The sequence below is a fragment of the Meriones unguiculatus genome, chromosome 10 (genome assembly GCF_030254825.1).
Source record: "Meriones unguiculatus strain TT.TT164.6M chromosome 10, Bangor_MerUng_6.1, whole genome shotgun sequence".
NCBI classification, from domain to species: Eukaryota; Metazoa; Chordata; class Mammalia; order Rodentia; family Muridae; genus Meriones; species Meriones unguiculatus.
In genome coordinates, this window is record NC_083358.1 from 61,170,880 (window position 1) to 61,190,897 (window position 20,018).

General features: G+C 39.5%; 1 protein-coding gene and 1 long non-coding RNA gene across 3 annotated transcripts in view; one reads left to right on the forward strand and one right to left on the reverse strand.

Moving 5' to 3' along the window:
- Positions 1-20,018, reverse strand: part of Col24a1 (collagen type XXIV alpha 1 chain) — a 249,978-nt gene that overhangs the window by 134,656 nt on the left and 95,304 nt on the right. For both annotated transcript variants that reach the window (XM_060392579.1, XM_060392578.1), the window contains exons 20-23: positions 16,960-17,013; positions 6,254-6,307; positions 4,758-4,802; positions 151-204 (exon numbers count right to left, since the gene is read on the reverse strand). In XM_060392579.1, the coding sequence (XP_060248562.1) occupies positions 151-204; positions 4,758-4,802; positions 6,254-6,307; positions 16,960-17,013 (207 nt within the window). The remainder of the gene's footprint in view (positions 1-150; positions 205-4,757; positions 4,803-6,253; positions 6,308-16,959; positions 17,014-20,018) is intronic.
- LOC110562455 (uncharacterized) overlaps positions 1-20,018 on the forward strand; it is a 122,716-nt gene that overhangs the window by 84,491 nt on the left and 18,207 nt on the right. The window lies entirely within an intron of this gene.

The window sequence follows — 20,018 nt, forward strand, 5'->3', positions numbered from 1 at the left end:
ACATGGCTTATAAATTTCTCTTTAGGCATTTTAAACATTTTACTGGTACCCCATAAGTTGAAATTTGTTCACATAATTTATATAAAAGTCATAACTTTATCCTTTTGAAAATATGTATTTTCAAACTGATAAAAACTTCAGGCACTTTACCTTCAAGCCTTCTGGCCCTGGTTCACCCATATTCCCTTTTCGACCTGGTTTTCCCTAAAAGAAAAAAAAAAGAAAGAAAAACCAATAACTATAAAATATATTTAGTGATCATCACTTATAAAGGTGTCCTAAGGTTTAGGAAAGGCAGTCTGTTCTATGAAATGGGCAGCTTCAAAATATTCGATGATCTCTTCTCACATTCAGTAGCCATTCAGACCTCAAATACTCGAGTGTCTCCAACGTGTCACGTACAGTTCTCGGTTGTGAGGATGGAGAGGGTGTTACACACATCTGTCTTCCCAGAACTGACACTTCAGTGAAGGTGACACAAATTTTAAAATGTGCATGTATGCACGTATATACACACATATGTGTATGCAAACATATGTTATGTCTGGTAGTGGTAAATATGAAGAACAACAAATTAGGCAGGGAAGGGAGATGTCAACTCTTGGGGGAGTTTGCTTCACATTTTTGTAGGGTTTCTGTAGAAGAAGAGCTCAAGGAGAAGGTGGCACCTGAGTAGAGATTTTAAAAAGGAACAAGCATGTTGACATGACAAGGCACACCAATCCAGGTGCAGGCAAAGGTACTTTAGGAAGACTGTATGGAATACCAGAGCACCCACGAGGAGTTAATACGGCTGAAGGAGATGGAGATGGAGAAGATGAAGTCAAGAAGAGAGTGGGGGAAAGGGAAACAGGATCATATACGGCCTTATAAGCTACAGAAGGTTACTTGGCTTTTATTCAGAGTGAGGGAGGAAGCCTTAGGTGAGCGTTGAGAAGAAATGCAGTGTAATGCACGTTCAGCAGGACCTCCCTGAAGCAAAGACAGAAGGATAGAGTGCACATGGGACTCTACTCCGACGGTCCAGTGAGGGACACCATGGTACGGATCAGGGTTGCTGCAGAGGCAGCTGTGAGAACCAGCAGGACTCAGGATGATGGCAGAGCTTCAGGAATGGCTCATGATTCACATAGGGAATTTGGTAGAAGAGGAGAGGAGTCAGTATGAACTCTGTGAAAGATCCTTGGGGGGGGGGGGGCTGCAGCTGGACCATCGGCCAATAGGATTAACTGATAACACTAACGATTGTGCAGAGTTTAGAATGTGGCTGCTCCAGAGCCAAAATTCCACAGGTCAGTTTTCAGTTCCCTTAATTAGTCGTTTACTGCCTCTGTATGCGACCTAATATCTCTGTAACTATTAGGGATGGCTTTTGGAATGTGTAGAGAGCTAGCTTCCACCAACCGAAAGCCCAAGACTGTAGTCAGATAACTGAGACCCAGAGCTGCGATTTCCCCACTTCTCTGGAACCGACCTGTCTAACCAGTGTTTCCACAAATGTAACTGCAAACTGTTGTGATTTAAAAATTTTTCTTTATTCTGTTACCTCACAAGCTTCATGAAACTGTTACCATATTAGAACATGAAATTTAAAGTAACCTGAATTTGTGTTCTTGGGCAGGATCACTCATTTTTTTGGCTCCAAAATAAACTCTTATTCTTTTGAGGTGATGGTTGTGCTTTTGCATTGACAACTATTTTCTATTTGAGTAACTAGATAATTGAAATAAGAAAGGCCCTGGGAATAGGCTGGATGGCAAATTAGAAGCTGAGTTTTGAACATTTTAGTTAATACAGCCACTAGACACCTATGTACAGAGTTCAAGAGCATAAAATTCTAATCCAAAGATATTTTTCTAGAAGTCATCAGTGATGACATTTCAATTGATAAAACACATAGACTTGTCTAGGAAGTACTGGGATTTGTTAGAAAAGAGAAGTTTATATTCTAAGGCTTGGGACTTTAAAATTTTTTGGATTTGACAAAATTAACATATTAGGAAAATTGATACCAGAGATCTAGAAGAAAATCATGTAGATAAATAAAATAATTTCCAGAAGACAGATTGATTTCCATCTGTCAGGGATATGGGTATCGGCTACTATGAGATGACAAGGGTTGGGAAATGACTGGTGGATTCAGTAGCAGAAGCAACTGATCCCTCTGCCATCGCTGTTGGAGAACTGCTGGGACCGAAGTGGCTTAGGCAGGTGGACAGCAAAGAACCAGCAAAAACACATACAGGGAAGTCTTACTGTGAGGGGATTGGAGTGGAAGGCACTCAGAAGAGACAGCAACTTATGCACATTCTGCCTTAATTTTTGAAGTGGCAGAAAGAATAGCAGGTCTGCGTGCTGGTAAGAATGGTCCACCAAACAGAAAATGATCACTATGTCAGAAGTGGAGCGTTAGAAGGAAGAATTACTGGATGGATTCTCTGAATCACCAAAGGATGTGGGGAAATGAAAAGTGAAATTAAAAATTCTGCCTTTAATAAGATCGTAAAACTGTTCATAAAACAAGACAAAAGGCAGAGTAAAAAGGGAAGACCAGAAACTGAGTAGATGCAACCAGTGGAGGACAGTTGTGAGCCTACTCTGCTTTAAGAGGATGAGAAGGAGTGATTTTCTTTTCTGATCCAATCTATCTGGTGCTCTGTAAGCTTCTTGCATGTTTATAGGCCTTTCTTTCTGTAGGTCGGAAAAGTTTTCTTCCATGATTTTGTTGAAAATGACATCAGTTTTACCAGGCTCACATAACAATTTTTTCCATTACATGCTCTTTCTTTCTGGGCACAGGGTCTTTTCTGAGACTGACATTCAACCAAGGACCATGTATGGATATAACCTAGAACCTCCACTCAGATGTAGCCTGTGGTAGCTCAGTAACCAATTGGTTTCCCAAAGTGAGGGGAACAGGGACTATTTCTAACAGGAACTCAATGACTGGCTCTTTGGTCTCCCCACCCCCGAAGAGAGGAGCAGTCCTGTTAGGCCACAGAGGAGGGCTTTGCAGCCAGTCCTGAAGATACCTGATAAAACAGGATCAGATGAATGGGGAGGAGGTCCCCCCATCAGTGGACTTGGAAAGGGGCACGGTGGAGATGAAGGAGGGAGGGAGGGACTGGGAGGGAATGAGGGATCGGGACACGGCTGGGATACAGAGTTAATAAAATGTAACTGATAAAAAAAATAAAAATAAATTATTTAAAAAAAAAACAAAATACAAAAATCTAAATGTTTTCTTTTCATATGAAAAGGAACATTGGTTCAAAGGAACTAATGCGTATGCCTGTGAGAAAAAGGCTTAAGTGAATAATTATTGTCACACTCATTACAAAGCAAAACTAAAGACCTGGAGGGGACAGGAGCTCCACAAGAAGAGCAACAGAACCAACAAATTTGGGCCCAGGGGTCTTTTCTGAGACTGATACTCTAACCAACGACCATTCATGGAGATAACCTAAAATCCCTGCACAGATGTAGTTCATGGCAGCTCATTCTCCAAGTGGGTTCCCTAGTAAAAGGAACAAGGGCTGTCTCTGACATGAACTCAGTGGCCTGCTCTTTGATCACCTCCCTCCTGGGGGGGGGGCAGCCTTACCAGCCCACAGAGGAAGGCAATGCAGACAGTCCTGATGAGACCTGATAGGCTAGGGTGAGATGGAACGGGAGGAGGACCTACTCTATCAGTGGACTTAGAAAGGTCCATGGGAGGAGAAGAGGGAGGGAAGGTAGGATTGGGAGGGGATGAGAGAGAAGGCTACAGTTGGGATACAAAGTGAATAAATTGTAATAAATTAAAAAAATTTAAAAGAAAGGATGTTTAGTTTGTGACATTTACAAACAAAGAAACAGACACCCTTCACAGTAGTTCAGTGCCTCTTAAATACAGCACACACATCCTAATTATTTAAATTGCAAGCTTTGGTCATCCATACAAAAAAAATGTATTACTTAGAAAGCAATAGTTTGTATATCACAAGAGAGTACCATCTGAGAAAAATTGGGGGTGGGGAAACTACCTACTAGTTTTCTATAATTTCTGTATTAGCACATTGATTAGTCAGAAATTCCCAGAAGTAGCCCTAAAATTACCTTATTTAGAATTATTGGAAATCCTTCAAATAAATGTCATAAATTCCTAAGATAAAAACCACTGGAAAAGTGATTAGCGATAATTACTAATAAAATCAATGAGTCGGGAAATTAGCTAGGCAGTCAAGTCTTTCTTAGCATGTACAAGATTCTGAAGTCATCTCTCTGCTCTGGGGGAGAAAAAATCTCTAGAAAAATCAAGTTATCAGCTAACTTTATTTCAGGGTATTTTAGGATCATAATGGTTCTAGTTTTTGCCTTTTGACATTAATTGAAATGTTATACTCTTAAAATATTACAAGACAGCTGTTTTAAAGACAAACACATGCAGAAAGATATTTTAATAAATATTTATCTTGAGAGTGTATATATTATATTTTTCTTCAGCAACCATGAAACAAAAAGTAACTTTACTTTTCTACCCCAAATTACATAATTAAAATTTTTAACCTTGAGACATTTTTGAGATAGTAATACATTTACACCATTTCTCTCTTCCTTTTCCTCCTTCCCGACCCTCCCATGGAGACAAGGTCTTACAGTATACCTGAGGCTGGCCTGGAACTTGTTATTATGCCCAGGAAGACCTTGCACTCAGGATCTTCTTGCCTCCGCCCCACCTTATCAGGATTTAGGGAATCAACTCTCGTGATACTTACCCTTGATCCCACTTCTCCAAAGGGCCCAATTGGTCCTTCTTCTCCCTTAGAAAAAAGTCAGAACAAACCGTGACCTAAAACAGTGTTTTAAAATAGAAACCTTTATCTGTTGTTTTTATTCTGAAATCTGAAGCTTGTTAGGGATACAACAAAAACCTTGCTATAATTCTCTTATATTTTAGAATCCAATCCTCCCATGTTTTAATATTTTTGGAATTATACCACATTTGCTTAAAGGAACACATAACATTGGATTGCATTTTAAATTAGTATGTATTATATACAGGAAATTAAGTTTGGAAGAGATTAAAGTAATTAAGAATATCTGAGATAATTAAGAATAATTTCTAATTTGTAGTCTTGGCAGATGAAAATCAACACACATATTTATGGTATATTTAATAATCACTTATACAGAATGTGTTTAAGGCTACCTGATCATTCATTCATTCATCCAACCTCTCCTTCCTCCTCTTTCTCCTCCTCCTGCTACTTCTTTTAGACTGAGTCTCTTCTGTAGTCCAGACTGGCCTCAAACTTGTGAACCTCCTGCCTCAGCTTTGCAAGTATGTGCTGGCATACCTGGCTAAATGCACAAGTTTTTAAATTTTAGTTTTGCCTGAGACTCAAGACACACAAAAGCACACCTGCTCCTGTCTGAAAGGGGCTTTCAAAGCACATTATACCCTACCCATATGGTGCTTACTGTCAAATGCTGTACTCTTAACCGATTTACTGCCACACTATCTTAGGGTCAAAATAGCTATAATGCCACAACATGTAAACATCTGGTATAATCTTTTTTTTTCATCAATTACACTTTATTCATTCTGCATCCCCCCATAAGCCCCTCCCTCCTCCCCTCCCGATCCCACCCTCCCATCTGGTATAATCTTGTGAGGACGGAAACTGAATGCTGAAAAGAGACTGGAGATAAATATAATCAAAGATAAGCAACTTCTAGGCCTAATTTTCCAAGAAGAAAAGCAAGTGTGTTTCATTTACAAATGTATTGATGAACTATATTGACTTTTCACCTTTAAGTGGATAGTTGGTAGTATTAGCTTATGTAATTACTCTTGGTAGCATATATACACCCTCCTTAGCGTCACACTACTTATATATCTGATGAATAGATATTTTGCTCAACTCGTAAGTCAATTAAATACAATTTATTAAGTCACAAATATAAAATAGTCACAAGTAGTAAATATGAATTATAATACATGTAAGTTTCATTCTCATTTCAGAATCTTCAACATTCTGTTGGTAACCACTGAAATAAATCACCAAAAAACTTAGAAATCTGTAAAATGATTCAAAATTTCATAGTATAAGTGCCAATATAAATAACTTGAACTTGTTTACAGCAAAAATTGTTCACACTAAGGAAATTATTTTCATCAGGTAAAGACTGAAGTATCATGAAAATAAAATAAAATAAAACAGAAATTCTAACTAAAAACTTGCTGACTAGACATTAATTTCCTCCATACCTGAGCTCCTTTCAGACCTGGAGGTCCAGGGGCCCCTCTGCTTCCAAGGTGTCCCTATAAAAGCAATGCAAATACAGAAGATGAAAATTACACATGTATACATTTTTTATCAGCCAACATTACCAGAGGTGGGAATATTGTTGGGTACCATTCATTTCTCATTTTGAGTTATCAAAATGAGATGAGATGGAGGCTGAGCAAACCCACAAAGTGTCTAGATCAAGAAAGGAAATAAATCTGATCTTAAGCAACATGTTAAGGTTCAAATAATTCTTTGTTATTTTTCAACTTTCAGAATGCTTTTAGAACAATTCTTTTTCTAAACAGAATTCTCAACAGAGGAATATTGAATGTCAGAGAAACACTTAAAGAAATGTTCATTATCTTTAGTCATCAGGGAGATGCAAATCAAAACAACCCTGAGATTTCACCTTACACCCATCAGAATAGTTAGGATAAAAAATTCAAGTGACAACACATGCTGGAGAGGATGTGGAGAAAGGGGAACCCTCCTCCACTGCTGGTGGGAATGTAAACTTGTACAACCACTTTGGAAATTGGCTGGCTCTTTCTCAGACAATTAGGAATAGTGCTTCCTCAAGATCCAGCCATACTACTCCTAGGCATATATCCAAAAGAGGCTCAAGTACTCAACAAGGACATTTGCTCAACCATGTTTGTAGCAGCTTTATTTGTAATAGCAAGAACCTGGAAAACAACCCAGGTGTCCCTCAGTGAAGGAATGGATACAGAAACTGTGGTACATTTACACAATGGAATACTACTCAGCAATTAAAAAAACAGGGAAATCATGAAATTTGCAGGCAAATAGTGGGAACTAGAAAAGATCGTCCTGAGTGAGGTATCTCAGAAGCAGAAAGACACACATGGTACATACTCACTTATTAGTGGATATTAGAAATATAATATAGGATAAACATACTAAAATCTTTATGGACAGGAGCTTACCACAAAGGGCCTTTGAAAGACTCTACCAGGCAGTGTATCAAAGCAGAAGCTGAGGCTCATAGCCAAACTTTGGGTAGAGTGCAGGGAATCTTATGAAAAAAGAGGGGCGATAGTAAGACCTGGAGGGGACAGGAGCTCCACAGGAGGCAACAGAACCAAAAAATCTGGGCACAGGGGTCTTTTCTGAGACAGATACTCCAACTGAGGATGTATAGAGATAACATAGAACCCCTGCACAAATGTAGCCCAAGGCAGCTCAGTGTCCAAGTGGATTCCCTAGCAATGGGAACACGAACTGTCTCTGACATGAACTCAGTGGCTGACTCTTTGATCACCTCCCCCTGAAGGGGAAGCAGCCTTACCAGGCCACAGAAGAAGACAATGCAGCCAGTCCTGATGAGACCTGATAAACTAGGATCAGAAGAAAGGAGAGGAGGCCCTCCCCTACCAGTGGACTTGGAGAGGAACATGGGAGGAGATCAGGGAGGAGGGTGGGATTGGAAGGGATTGAGGGAGAGGGCTACTGCTGGGATACAAAGTGAAAAAACTGTAATTTATTAAAAAAATAAATCAATTAAAAAACAATCAAAAAGCAATTGACCCAACTGTTATTCTTACAGTAAATATACACATTACATAAAGTATCACAGAAGTCTGTTGTGAGAATAATAGTGTCATTTGTTATTCACATAAAGGGTCCTTCAACTCTTTCATACATGAAAAGAGCAATTTGTAGAAGAAATGAGCTTCACCACTGAGACTTTTAAGACTATTAAATTATCTTGTTAAAAATAAAACACATTAAAAACCAATTGGTTTCTGAATAAAAACTTGTTCAAAATAACTGTACAAATGATTTTCCAATTCACTCAACACCACACAACATCTAGTCAACAGGGGATTTTCTTAGCAGTGTTGTTACAAATGTGCAGTGTCATGAGAGCTTTATGCAAAACCGTTCTAAGAAGTTTATTTTGCTTAATAGGTACAATGTTTCTATCACAATTTAAAAGTTTTTTAAAAATCTAATTTAATTGTAGAAAATAACGAGATGGAGTTGAAGAGTAAATGTGCCCTGGTGACTGGAGCGTTTATTTCTGGAGCTCATCTGCAACTGGGATCTTTCTGTAGGTCTTGCTCCTGCTTTAATTCAAATAAGAAATGGAAATGTCTGCTTAGCTTCAGTGTGCATGCTTGCAAGTCTGTGACATGAGTATTATCACTCAAGAAACTGTAACACATGGCTAGTAACACAATTTTTTAATGGACTTTTCCTGTTTTTAAAAGGAAAAGATGTGTTAGGGAATGGAAATGAGGATATACTATTTTATGTTAGTCCAACACATTAATACATTTATGACAAAAATCACTTTAATTTTCCCCAAGGAAAACATGTGTTTCCACCCTTGACTTTGTGGCCTGAGGTTAAATATCTCTAACTCCAAATATAATGGTTGATGTGCAACAGAGACTGAATCTAGTCATCTCATTCAACATCCCTAGAGACAGTGGTTGGCTCAGCGGTGCACAAAAGACAAGACAGCCTTCCCCACTCTTCATTTCCAACTCCAGTGAAACCATGGAGTGAATAAAAGAGCCGGTAAAGATGACCAGAGAAAGTAAAAGACATTATGTGTAGATGGTTTTGAAAGGTTAATATTGTTCAAATTCCCAGGATGCAGAAGAAGACCAGCACATTCAATGCTTGATAATAAAACTCCAGGGTTGTCTTTTGTAGGAGCAGGAAAAGAAAAGAAAACAAAACAAAACAAAAAAACACAGAACAACAACAAAACAAAACAAAACAAAAAAACCCCCCAAAAACCCTAAATGCATAGGGAACCCCAAAGACCGCAATATTACAAACTCAGAAAGAAAAACAAAGCTGGAGTTGTCATGCTTCCTGACCTTAAAACAAATCACACAATGACATGGAAATAAATCACCAACCTGCAAACTGCCACGAGAACACGCAATACTTAAGCTGACAGATTAGAAAATCGCAAAAGCAAACCCATCAAAGAGTTCTTGCTAAGGGCGCCACCCAATGAGAAAAGGGCAGTCTCTTCAATGCTGTTGAGAAAACTGTTATTTCAGGATGAAACTGAGCCCTCTTTTAACACCTGCCCACAACAAGCTCAAATGGATTAGACTTGAACAGGAGATCTCAAACCACACAGCTCTTGTAGAAGAAAACATGGGAAAATGTCAGAGCACTGCTGATTTTGGATGTGACATCAAAGCACGAGCATCAAACGTACAGAGAATGAAGTGAGGTGACCTCACACTGACAGCTCAAGTACCAAGAAGGAAATTAACAACACACTGAAAGGCAACCTACGGAATGGAAGAGAATGTCAGCAAAGCCACGTATCCGATATTGCATCAAAACGAAAATGTCTCCTACAGCTCGGTTTCAAACGTCGACACAGCCCACTGCAACGTGGACAAATGACTTCTGCTATATGCTCAAAAGAACTGTAAACAGGGTCATCAGATCTGCACGTCTGTATTTTGGTGACTCATTGTTTACAACAGCCAAGAGTCTGGTTCCTCTATTGCCCATTGACTGCTGAGTAGAGAAAATGTATTGTATGCAAATGATACAATTCTTAGCTTTGAGAAGAAGGACCTCTTTCATGTGTTTCAAGATGGATGAACGTTAAAGACATTCTGCTAATTCAATTAGCCAGGCATAGAACAGCAAACACTGCAGGACTCGACTTACATAAGGTACATAGAACCATGGAAGTCCTTAGTAAATTGGCCTTGCCTGGAACTGACGTAAGGAAGGGATGTTTTTTCAGTGGGCACTTTAATCGAGTATTACAATACTTTACTACACACTGACGAAGCTGTTAAGAAAACAGTTTACACTGTGGGTTTCGCACAAACTCACATGCTTGTACACACACACACACCCCACTTTTCTACAGGTTTGTTGGGATTTATATACCTCGGCTTTCTATTCTTACATTTTGTATCTGTCACCATCTGCCTCATAACTGTTTTTTAGGACAGATTTCTTTCTGTCCTCTACACTGTGCTCTTACTATACGTGCAGTGTATAACTATTTTATAGAATATTATAGTTAACTATTTTATAACTATTTTATTATAGTTAACTATTGTATAACTATTTTATAGAATCTTTTGTGTTTCCACTTGACTAAATCCAACCCATTTACCTCAATTCCCAGTTCATCTGTGAATCTCCAAGAAATATGGCCACGCTGACTATTTCTTCCTCTAACACTTCTAGCTAGTCGCTTACATGCTGCCTGGTAATTAGGCTTTTAACTTTTTCCAGGTCAAAGACATGTCTCTAGAAGATTATAAATTCCCAGTACAGAGAAGAACAGGTCTTCTTAATCTTGTTTTCTAGTTACTGCTTAATATATTACAAACAGTAACACATAAAAAACTTACTCAATATACAAACCCAATAAATATTTCTCAGCTGACTAAACACTGCCTAGAAAACAAAATGGTCAATACAATAAATATGTATATGAAATCTTGCTTCAGTGGATACAATGTCATCTAGGAGAGCGGTCTAGAGTCATGCCTCTTCTTCCCCTTTACAGATAAACACAGTGAAGAGAATCAAAGCAAGAGCTGCTTCCACGTATTACACAACACAATCTCACAAATGGTAGGCTTCCTCTACAAGCTTATCGGGACTGTAAACGAGACAGAGTAACAGCTGGTTCCAACATTCCTAATTCCATAACCAAAGCAACAACACAAGCCACGGGAGGAAAAATAACAGTCCTGCTCTGTTTACTGGAGAGCGGGGGATATTTACTGGGAACTCGTACTTTCTGCAGCGACCAGCAGAGGATGTGGTTTTGCTGATGTTATGGTATTCTTGAAAGCAGATTGCCAAATTGAGTGTCTCAGGCTTACTGAAGAATGTTTGTATCTAAATACAAATGCACACACACACACACACACACACACACACACAGAACTTCACAGTAAGTAGAACCATAATTGACACAAGTGTGCAATCCCAGTTTGAGGTTTTTCGTCAACTGGCAACAAATGAACAGAAAATGAAGGGCTTCTGCAGCGCTCTTGCCCTGTAAAGAATCCTCCATTTTATTGAGCATTGCACAGCCGTTTCTTTCAAATACAGTGTGCATGATCTTCTTTTCTTTTAAAAATATTTATTTATGTTTATTTCACATATATAGGTGCTTGCCTACATGTATGTAATAGATCATGTGTGTACCTGGTGCCCACCAAGGACGGAAGAGGGTGCCACATCCCCCAGAACAGAGTCACACATGGTTGGGAACCACCATGTGGTGCTGCGAACAAGACCTGGGTCCTTTGCAGGAGTAGCAAGTGCTCTTACTCACAGAGCCATCACGCCAGCCCTTACACAACTGTTTGGATGACTGTATCAATACAGACTTAGTAATTTACATTATTTCCACTTCCTGGATGAGACATGAAATAAAAGTAAAGGAAGTTTAAGGATGCTTCTATGGTAGGGTATACATTGCTAAAGAAACATATCATACATATGCACAAGTATGTTTGGTTTTTTTTTTCCTCGTTTCTTAAAAAATTCAAAACAAATGAGAAAGACCAAGAATATACACAAAATCAGATCTCTCATTCTTAAAACACAGTCATATTCTTCTAACTATTACATTTCTGGTTCTATTGATAAAATAATGTCTTCTAAAAGTTGTTTTAAACTTCAGTGCTGTATATAAAATCAATACATCCACATTGTTGGTGTTAATGAACCTATAAAGTCATCTTATGCTGAGCCAGCTCTCCGGCCCCCACTATAAACATTTCAACTGTAAGGCTAAGACAACTACCTAGAAGAGACTTCATAAGGTCAGCATTGCAACCATACTACAAAGCTCAGCCGGCTTTAGTTCTTTCCTCTTCCACAAAACAAACTGGAATGCAATATGGATCTTCGCCCAGCCTGAAAGACATCCTTGCATGTCAAGGTCAATGAACATCTCCTGATTTGCAAAGGCCGAGTCTGTTGCTCACTTTCTGAGGGTCTCACGGTTATCTATTTACTATTTCTCTGTGTATGTATGGTGTGTGTGTGCCTGAATGAATTTGTCTGCACCATGTGTGTGCAGGAGCCCTCAGAGGTCAGAAGTGGGGCTGAAGCTGCTCTAGGCCATTGTGACTACCACGAGGGTGCAGGGAATGGAACCCGGGTCTTCTGTGGGAGCAGTAATCTGTCTTAATCACCGACCTATTTCTCCAGCTCCTATCATTCTTCTATATTGTACCTCTTACAGTGTGTGCTCACTCTTTCTTGTCAAATTAGAGCTCTATCCACAAGAGGCGTTGAAGTTACAGAAAGGTCATTGTTTCACACTTAGTACCTGACATAATACCAAAAGAGCACTCAATACAGATTGAGTGAATGAACTACGAGTGAATGGATGAACAGAGATGCTTATACTCAAGTCCCCAAGCAGGGGGAGGCTAGAGTAGACCAGAGGATCTCAATGCTGTTCTCTGCACTATCTGTCTTTTTCTACACTTTATCTTAGTTTACTGAGTGGCTATCATTTCTATACATCAAAATAAGTTATCACACTAACCCAGATTTGCAAATTCTCCTAAGTTCGCTATTTATTTTTTCCATTAAAGCTCAAAGCCCAAATCAAAGTCTGTTTTACCTTTTGTTTCTCTCTCTTCCACCACCTTCCTTTAGTAATCAAGTCACGCGTTTTTTATATCTTTAACGTAACTTTCACCTGTAGCTGATAAACCACCCACTGAGTGGATACTGAGCTCCTATCGTGAAACTCCTAGAATTTTATTCTAGTCACGGTAACAGATTTAAAAGAAATTGACTTCTCTCAAAGACCTTGTAGTTTAGCAGAAAGACAGACAAGCATAAAAGCAGGTGTAATACATAGTGGTACTTGCTTGATAGTCATTTTTTTCAGCGACATGAGGGAATATAACTGAACTTATATTGAGGAAACTTGGACAGTGTTTACGAGATGCCCAGAAAGTTACATTCTGATAAAAGAACAGCATCAAAGAAGCCGTGAGGTCTGAACAGGTACAGGATGCTTTGTTCAGCTGTAAAGTTTGGCTGGAGCAGAGCTTTTAAAGAGTGATGTGGAAAGGATAGGAGCTCCACAAGGACCAAAGGACCCTGGGCACAGGGTCTTTTCTGAGATGGACACTCAACCAAAGTCCATGAGAGGATAAAACCTAGAACCTCTGCTCGGATGTGACCCGTGATAGCTCAGTAATCAATTGGTTTCCCATAGTAAGGGGAACAAGGACTATTTCTAACAGGAACTCAATGACTGGCTCTTTGACCTCCCCACCTCCCAAGGGAGGAGCAGTACTGTTAGGCCACAGAGGAGGACTTTGCAGCCAGTCCTGAAAATACCTGACAAAAGGGAGTCATATGAAAGGGGAGGAGGTCCTCCCCTATTAGTGGACTTGGAAAGGGGCAGGGAGGAGATGAGGGAGGGAGGGTGGGATTGGGGAGGGAATGAGGGATACAGCTGGGATACAGAATTAACAAAATGTAACTAATGAGAAAAATAAAATTATGGAAAAAAAAAGAGTGATGATAAATGTGTGTGCCGCAGAGTTAGAGGAACGTTAGAGCACAGAGAACCACGTGTTAAAAATAAAGACGCGCAAGTCTTCACAAAGACGCACTCAGACTCAAGCCCAAGAGTAGCAGGCTGGGATGTATACTTTCCACAGATTTTTTTTTTTCCTTTTGGCATCGTCACTGCGGGTTTGAAGAATTGCCAGATTGGAGGCAGGGAGGGAAACCGGAGGTCTAACGCAGTAATCCTGGATAGAAATGAAGGGGGCCTAAGCTGCACACTGGCAGTGAAAATGGTTTCAGAGAGAAAGAGGGGAAATTTTGAGTCAAGGAGAAACGGTAAAAGGTTATATAATTGATGGTGCGAGGTTGCTCAGGACTCCAGAGAGGGTTTGATGCAAAGCACGTGTGGGACACGGAGGTGCAGAGGCAGCTTCACAGCCGCGGGAAGGAAGTGAGACAAGGCTGCGCCGAGCGGTGCTGGTGGGTGGCGGGCGAGGCTGCCAGCTAAAACACAGGGCGCACCGTGGCTTTCGGATAAACAGTGAGCGACGTTTAGTTCAAAGGCTTTCCCACTTCTGCCGCTCCATTCCCTCACACGCTTCCCTTTCCTGAATGTCACACGGCCCACTTGTGGGCGTCTCAACTCCTCGTCACTTACCGTGTCGGTTCAAGCGTTACCTTCCCTACAGCTGTGGAACGCTTTCACCGTGCGTAATAATCATTATGGTTATAAAAAGGACTATATGATGGTATAGATTGTACATTTCTTTGGTGTGTGTGTGTGTGTGTGTGTGTGTGTGTGTGTGTGTGTGTACGAGTGTGGCGGTATATGTGCTTGTGGAGGTCAGAGGAAGTTGTTGGATGTCTTCCTCACTTACACCCTATTACTTACTTAATTAGTTAATTAATTAATTTTAGATGGATTCTCTAAGTGAGCTGGAGATTGGCAATTGGCTGGAAAGTAAGCCTCAGGTATCCCCAGCTTTCTCTGTGAGTGCTGGGGATCTGAGTCCCATTCCTCTTGCTTGTACACCTGGCTCTTCACTGTGTGCCTGCCAGCCTGTAAAGTTCTTAAAAACATAGATTAAGACTTTCCATCCCGGGACTAGCAGTGTGGTTCCCACTTGGAAGTCACCTAATAAATATTTGATAAGTGGATAAGTGTTCTATTTCAGATCTTCATTATTTCTCCAGGCCTATCCCCAACAGCACATGCTGTGCTCCAACCCAGCTCAGGGAATGTGCTCTCTTAAATGGAAGCATTAGACACTCACCCCAAGCCTCAGACAGAGCCTGAGACCCACACCCAGGGCTCTGGTGCAGTCTGAGGACCCTCACCCCATACACATTCAGCGCCTACCTGGAACCTCCCTTATTACTTCTTATAATAAAAAGAAATTGTTGTTGTTGTTATGTGTGTGTGATTTACTATCATTATTACAATTACTGTTGTTGTTGTGTATCTGTGCGTGAGTATGTACACGTGAGTGCAGGTGTTCTAGGAAGCCAGAGACACTGGATCTCCCTGGAACTAGAGTTCCAGGTGGCTGTAAGTTACCTGAGATGGGTTTGGGGAATCAAACCTGGGTCCTCAGCAAGAGCAGTACATGCTCTTAACTAACCACTGAGCCATCTCTCCAGCCCATTACCTAGATTTGTGAAGTGCTTCTGTTTGCCTTCAACTTTTTCCTGGTTTAAACTACCCTTTATAATGACTTAAGGGCTATCTTTTAGAGACACAAACCAGATGGTGTATTTGCTACTTAACTATCTTTGATTACTTCCTGATGCCTGGAAGGTAAGTGGAAATTTCACCTGATCACGAGTGTCCCCGACCATGTGATTCCCAAACTAAGTGGTGAAGAGCTCAGACTTGGCAATCACCTCTTTGTGAAATCCTGCCTACGCCACTCACTTATGTTTCCTGGTATCTTCCTTTTACGTTTTTGAAATTTTAATTACTGCGTTCACGTATGTGTTTCTGTACATGCCACAGTAAACATCTGGATGACAGAAGAAAAGCCTTGGGAGTCAGTTCTTTCCCTCTACCATGAAGGTTTAGCTCAATCCTTGGTTGTGGCTTTGAGGTAAATATTGTTCTTACAGAGCCATCTCTGTCCCTTGAATGACTATCTTAATATTTGTGACAGTTATAAAATGGGGGTACTATCTACTTGATAACATTATGTAAGACTTAAATTATCTAGTTTCAGTAAAACATTTGCCGTGCCTCTATACACATCACCGGACAGCACAGTGAGCTAACGGAAGCAGTTGTTACTAGCTGTCCAGCCTTCCCTGCCCTGACTTCTCCTCTCTCTCCACCTAACACCAACACTTTCCACTTGAGCCTGACGTCACTAACTACCCCACCCTCAAATGTCAGACACTGGCACCCTGGTTCTGTTTCCAGTGCATGTTTGCTTATGACACATAGCCTGCCTGGCCGCGTGGGCACACCTTGGTACAGAAACTTGGTGCTTAGTACTGTGCACACACAGAACAGCACCCTTCTGCACACAGAGAGGACAGTAAACAGAGTGATGGGGCTCAGGTTTCTTCAGAAGTGCCTTGTGTTACATAAAGGCTCTGGGACACCACACGTGTTCTTATACTGAAACAGAGGGCATTTTACCAGTGCAGAAGTGTTCCAGTCATCAGAAATCTCTCTCCCATTTACTGTCCACTATGACTTTAAAGATTCATTCTCATTAGTTCTTTTTTTTTCTCTCCTCTAAAATTTTTTGAACTGCTATCTATGATGTGTATGATTTTCAAATATCGTTCCTCTAACATCCACAACAAATTCAGAAAATAATTAAAAACTGACTGGAATCTGAACTCAAGATGCTTATTATTTACTGATAATTCTGGTGTTCTTAAGATCTTACTCTACACATATTAAGAATTTAAATGAGGGGGCTAGAGAGATGGTTCAGAGGTAAAGAACACTGGCTGTTTTTCTAGAGGTCATGAGTTCAGTTCTTAGCAACCACAGGGGACTTCCAACCATCTATTCAGGGATCTGACGCCCTCTTCTGGTGTGCAGGTGTGCATGCAGACAGAACATTCTATACATAATAAATAAACAAATCTTAAAAAAATTAAATGAGAAAACGCTAGGTATCTATATTTAGTGTGGTTTTTATTTGATTTTTACCTTTGGTCCTTCAGGTCCATTTTGTCCAGGAATCCCAATGTCTCCTGGAAAGCCCTAGTAGATATGAAAATGTAGAGAGTTTATTCCGCAGCAAATTATTTTAAATCTATTTAGCATATAAGCCCCCTCCATCATCTGTAAACCATGCCCAGTAAAAACAATTTATATTCATCAAAATTCAATTTAAATGATTATTAGACAATTGTTCTACACTGGGATTAAAAAAACCCACAGTATCCCATAAAAGAGAATTTACTTTATTAATTGTTCACAATCTTCAAGTTTAAAGACCCACTATGATCCTATTTAAAAGGAGAAAAGAATGATATGTTCTTCCATTGTCATACCAGACACTGTGCTATCAAGGACTAAAGAAACACACTTTGTAAGACTCACTCTTCACTAATTATGGATGAATGTGAAGTTTTTGTTAAGCAGAGACACAATCCACTTCTATCTGCTTAAAAAAAATTATTGCTTTATATATAGGACGTCAACCAGCTTTGCATCAAACCTACCTATCATAGCATTCTAGACTTGATTGCCTATACTTAGCGTATCTAGAGTTTTAAAAATTTACTGTCTGACTCTTTCCTTCACTAATATATTAGTTTAACAAACTTTTGTCTGTATTTATTTGCAGCAGAGTCATAATTTCACATTTGAAAAGCAGTCTAAAGCATTTGTTTCCCAAGGTGAAATGCACGGTAAAGTTAACTAAAGTCTACGCTGGGGAAAGGCCTGGATATTGCTCTAAACTGATGAGGTTAAAATTTTTGCCGGTATAATGAGTCAGAACACAATACATCATGCTCAATTTCAAGCAATAACACTATCACTGGAATCCTCTTCTAATCACTGGTGAAGAAAGTTCATTCCCATCGACACAGACAAGGCAGGAAAGGCTCACAACCCAATATTTTTTAAAGAAAAAAAAAAAGCTTTTGAGGATGTACAGCTGTCATCAACTATAGATGGTTCGGTGGAGGGATAAATGTGCTGGGAATAAAAACTTTAACAAGAATGATGAGGCAGCAAAGGTGATTCTGTGAAGCTCATTTTGTGAAGAAAAACAACAAAAAAATGGCATAGATTCATCTGGTCTGGTTAGGATCTGTATACTCCACCAATTTGTATACCAGATCAAAAATATGGATTATGTGGAGAAAAATGTGTTGATGACATTTATGTCAAAAGACAAATAAGGTAATGTACCTAAAGAACTTGCTACCAGGGCTGATTTCCAAAGGTCATGAGATAGTTAACAGATTGATTGGTGGTATTACTGATTAAATGGCATCAAGTTCACCTATGCTGATTTTTGTATTCATGCATGTATAAAATTGTATTCATCTAGTAATTTCAAGCTTTCTCTCTTGAATACATTATATTTACTGGGAAGAAAAGTCACTTTGGCCTTGAGGCAGTTTACCTATCTTCTAGTTCTTGCTGGAACACTTGCTAGTTGAACCCTGTCTGTTACCCACTATATTTCTCTCACCTTGCATTCACTACTTGAATGAGTATTGCCTGGCATTTCAAGCCAAAGGGTATGTTTCACCCTTAAATACCTGTTCCTCTTCTGCCAAAACTCTCACACCAGAAAGTAACTTGACATCATGTTTTGTCTTGTTTTGTTTTTCATGTCAGACTGAAAACTCCTTGGGTGCATGTTTCCTACTGTCATATTCCCCAGAAAGTACTGCAACATCTGGAATGCAGTAATTACTTTAAAAAGCTTTGTTGTTGTAATTGTTGAGTGACTTATTTCTTTTAAAAAAAGAGGACAGCATGTCCTGTGGCTAATTTGCATCCCTTCATCCTCATTTAAAGCCAGTCAGAGCACTGGCTCAGAGCACCCTCATGGATACATTCATGACTTGTCCATCTTCCAGATGACCCCAGAATACCTTATCATACCAGCAACTGAGAAAGCTATCACAAACATTGAAACTAGAGCCATTTAAAAATAATTCTTAGGGTGCATGGCTAGGATTCTACAAGCCAACTATAAGGAAAAGAAACTTTTTCAATGGGGAGAAGAACTGGATTAAATGCAACCACAATAAATATATTTAAATTCATAAGTTCAAGTGAATTGACTTTTAAAATTGTCTATGTAGAGAGGATGCTAACTCATGTGGAAAAGTGATAACAAAAATGAACAATTGAGCATTCATTTGCCTTTGCTTATATTCTGCACAAATTTCATCCAGAGAGTAGGAAAGGGCATTTCAGCCCTTCCCACAAAGAAATGACAAAGCAAGAAAAATCTATTTTTCATTCCTCAAAGTATCCCATGGACTTGGAACAGAGATGAAACCTAAAGTAACACCACACACACACACACACACACACACCACACAATGGTAAGGCACTTGCTTACTGATGGAAGAACACAATATGACCTGCTGACTTGCCCACAAGGAAAACCAACCTCAATATGGTCAGGACTTTGTCATGTGACTAGCAATTTTCAAGAAAAACACCAATCAAAGAACATGCAGAACTACACACTGAGCCTATAATCATCACACACCATGGAAGATGCTTTGAGTCAAATGACTGGGTGCTTCCGCAGCTAAGTTACAAGAGGGGAAAGAATGGAAAGCGAACCCAACACTGAAAGACACAGCAAAAATTAAAAACAAAAGCAAGACGCAAGAAGGCCTTGAGTGGTAACAAGCAAGTCTGCCTCAACCTTACAGTGCTTGCAAGGAACTATGTCTGAAATTTGTGTTTACAGTCTCTAGCGATTGTGATTTATTTTACAATGAAACAGTAAAAAAAAAAAAAAAAAATTAGTGAGGTAATTCTAGCTAAACACAGAATGTCTGATACATGTGAACACTTGTATCTTTTATGAGTCAAAATATCAAGGGAATGCATGAAAAAACAACCACGAAGTACCACAGACAAAATATGTCAACAAATCAAATGTCAGAGTTAAGTAAGTCGAACATTTTGAAATTAAAAGTTTATTTGCAATCTCCTCTGTGTCCTTCCCACATGGGCTAGCTTAGAAACTTAGCTGGTGAACATTTTTATTATTCTAGACA